Source organism: Laccaria bicolor, genomic scaffold (assembly GCF_000143565.1).
Source record: "Laccaria bicolor S238N-H82 LACBIscaffold_8 genomic scaffold, whole genome shotgun sequence".
Lineage (NCBI taxonomy): Eukaryota > Fungi > Basidiomycota > Agaricomycetes > Agaricales > Hydnangiaceae > Laccaria > Laccaria bicolor.
In genome coordinates this window covers 375,532-378,299 of record NW_001889879.1, presented here as the reverse complement: position 1 = coordinate 378,299, position 2,768 = coordinate 375,532, and the positions used below count along the sequence as shown (strand labels likewise).

The 2,768-nt window shown below is 37.0% G+C and overlaps 2 protein-coding genes across 2 annotated transcripts in view; both read right to left on the bottom strand.

The window, feature by feature from the left end:
* The window catches only part of LACBIDRAFT_325583 (uncharacterized protein), a gene marked incomplete at both ends in the record, with an annotated part of 2,533 nt that extends 584 nt beyond the window's left edge, over positions 1-1,949 (bottom strand). The window contains 9 exons of the mRNA XM_001879129.1: positions 21-316; positions 340-414; positions 491-670; positions 737-972; positions 1,029-1,137; positions 1,188-1,205; positions 1,429-1,452; positions 1,661-1,742; positions 1,839-1,949. Coding sequence (XP_001879164.1) covers positions 21-316; positions 340-414; positions 491-670; positions 737-972; positions 1,029-1,137; positions 1,188-1,205; positions 1,429-1,452; positions 1,661-1,742; positions 1,839-1,949 — 1,131 coding nt within the window. The remainder of the gene's footprint in view (positions 1-20; positions 317-339; positions 415-490; positions 671-736; positions 973-1,028; positions 1,138-1,187; positions 1,206-1,428; positions 1,453-1,660; positions 1,743-1,838) is intronic.
* Positions 1,950-2,188: 239 nt separating this feature from the next.
* Positions 2,189-2,768, bottom strand: part of LACBIDRAFT_325582 (uncharacterized protein) — a gene marked incomplete at both ends in the record, with an annotated part of 1,985 nt that continues 1,405 nt past the window's right edge. The window contains one exon of the mRNA XM_001879128.1: positions 2,189-2,205. Within this exon, the coding sequence (XP_001879163.1) occupies positions 2,189-2,205 (17 nt within the window). The remainder of the gene's footprint in view (positions 2,206-2,768) is intronic.

Sequence of the window (2,768 nt, the reverse complement as noted above, 5' to 3'; positions counted from 1 at the left end):
CGCTTTCCGAACTAGCTGACCAGATCTGGATGCGGGCATGGCTTAGTTGTGAACAGTGAGCAGCCATCCTCTCTTAGAATATCTTCAGTGATATCTAATTCTGCCAGCTCTTCTAAGACATCAAGAGCTTCTGACTTGCGTGTATTCATGGAAACCCATTTACGTCTGAGCCAATCTCCAAGATTCAATAGTGACTTCTTATCCAGATGCTTCACTTGAGTATCCAAGGTATAGAGACGGTTATAGTATCCAGTAACTCTCAGTGATGGGATGAGCAGTTTAATTGAGCTCCAAAAACGCTCACAGCCCTCACCATCTGTAAGTCCAAAGCCTATACACTTTCTTGGGTGATAAATGAGCTGGCAAGCCCATTGATGGCCATAAGCATGAAAAACTGATATAGCCCAGATGAGTCTATCATGAAAGTCTTTCAGAAAGCCCCATTTAATACAACTACGATGAAGCTGACAGCCAATATCATAGAGCACACCCACTCTAGCAGTTGAGGGTAAATGGTTGAACAAACGTTCTAAAAGAACCAGAGCATAGTGTTGCTTCTCTCCTGCAGAAGTCATGTTTACCAGCCATAAGACACGATCATGTCGACAGAGAAGAGCCATGAGTCCAGTATCAGAAAAGAACTGAGTGCTAGCTTTAACTTGTTTTTCATCTGCAGCAGTAAAAGAGTCTCCACACATGTTCAGCACAGAGTTTGGAACTTTGAGTCCAGGCTCACACAAGTCAGGATTTTCATCCTTCTGAGGCTGTAAAGGACTATCTTGTGACTTTTTACCTTTTGAACCAGACTTGGGCTCTGGGCGTATTTCATTGACTATATCCTCCATTGCCTTGACATCTTCTGAAGAGACAAATGCTGTATCTGGGTGCTTCCGAGGGGCAGGTGGTTCTTTACCCTGAGCCTTGCGTGACTTTTGCTTGAAACAAGCATCCAAGCATACAATGAAATCAACCCTTACAAAAAAAAGTTGAGATCACAATAATAGTGTTGGCCAAAAAACTCCACATACAAATCATCAGGCTTTGACCAATCTTTTCCACCAAAGCACAAAGGACACCGCCCTCTCAGATAATCACTTGGTTTTTCCAAGTTTGGTGCAGCAGTGTGCATATCCTCATCTAAACATTTGCTCCAGTACATTCCTTTCACTGGACAAAAAACCACATACCAATTTCAATATTATCTTCTAAAAAATGTGAAAAGAGTTAGACATGAAACATTTTCTAAGCCCAAAGGAAAAAAAAAACACCTTGATCAATATTATCTGTGTTACATGAAAAAAGGATTAGCATAAGAACTTTTCACTTGAAAGAAAAATAAATACCATCAGCCATTTCAACATTTTCATCTGCAAAAAAAGTTTTATTGTAAATTGAAAGATTTCTTCTCTCAAATGCAACAAATCAAACCTTGTTCCATTCCAACATTCTTATCTGTTCAAAAAAAGTTAGAATTACACAAATCTTTCTGATTAAAAAAAAAAAACCTTGGTCCATTTCTTCATCTGTGAAAAAATGTTTGAGTTGCAGCAGAAATATATCTTGACTGAGCCAGAAAAAAAAGAAATACCTTGCTCAATATCATAGTCTTCTGTTTGAAAAGTTTTTAGTTCCAAGAAACATTGTCATAGGCAAGAAATACCTGAAACTTTGATTGAACTTCTCATATCATCCAGATAATTGTTCACAAGAAGGTTCTTCTTATCAATCAAAGTCGCATACCACTGCATAGCACTTCCAAAACAACAACACAAACTATTCTAAAGTAAAAGAACTTTTGAGCAAGAAAAAAACATTGACAGAAAACAAATAAAACATACCCGAGTTGTTAACTTGTATCTTCTGTTTCCAAGAAAGGTCTCCAAGGTTTCACACCAAGCCGTAGTATTTGGAGCTGCATTTACAAACTGCTCATTTACAAACTCGAGCATATTCAACTTGTGTAAGAGGGCCATTGCATGCATGGCAGATACGAGTCCTTTTTATATTCAGGAAGCCACAATGCAGCACCACAGCATTCACATTTTTGATTATTTAGGAAACTGGTCATGTGACCACCTCCTGAAGGCCCATCAGATCTATACCCATTATATATATATATATATATATATATTATTGCTATTTTTTATTGGACAAATTGTATATTTCCATGTATATAAAATACTGGACCTTACAGAGAGTCCCTACCTTGAAAGTGACAATAAGTACTATGCTCCATTTTTCACTAGATTTTTCCAGTCCTTTATAGATAGCTATTTTTCACTAGATTATTATGTATGGAATTTTCTTCTGGACCCTGAACATGCTCCCCAGTATTGCACAAACAGTGAGCATCTTCCTTCAATTTCTTTCTGATTTTTCTACTATTATATTGCCATTTTTTGATTCAAAAAGTGCACATTACCTCAGTTGAAAATATGCCATGTACTCTGAAAATGGTCCCCAACATTGTCATCAACAATGCATATTGTCCCCCATTTGTTCCTGATTTGTCTTCTGTTTTTATCGCTATTTTTCCTTTCAACAAATGTTTGACAACATCATCAAACCATCAAATCTTATGGGAAGAAAGGCAAGATTCAGTGTTAGAAGTACTGAAAAAATCCTTGAGATCAGAGAGTAACAAACTAGTGTCTTTATAAACTCAGAGGACTCATAACATCATTGCTAACAATGAGCACCATATTCCAACTTTCTCTGATTTTTGTGTTATTTTCTGGCAATTGTTGAATAAATTTCCATATAAGGAA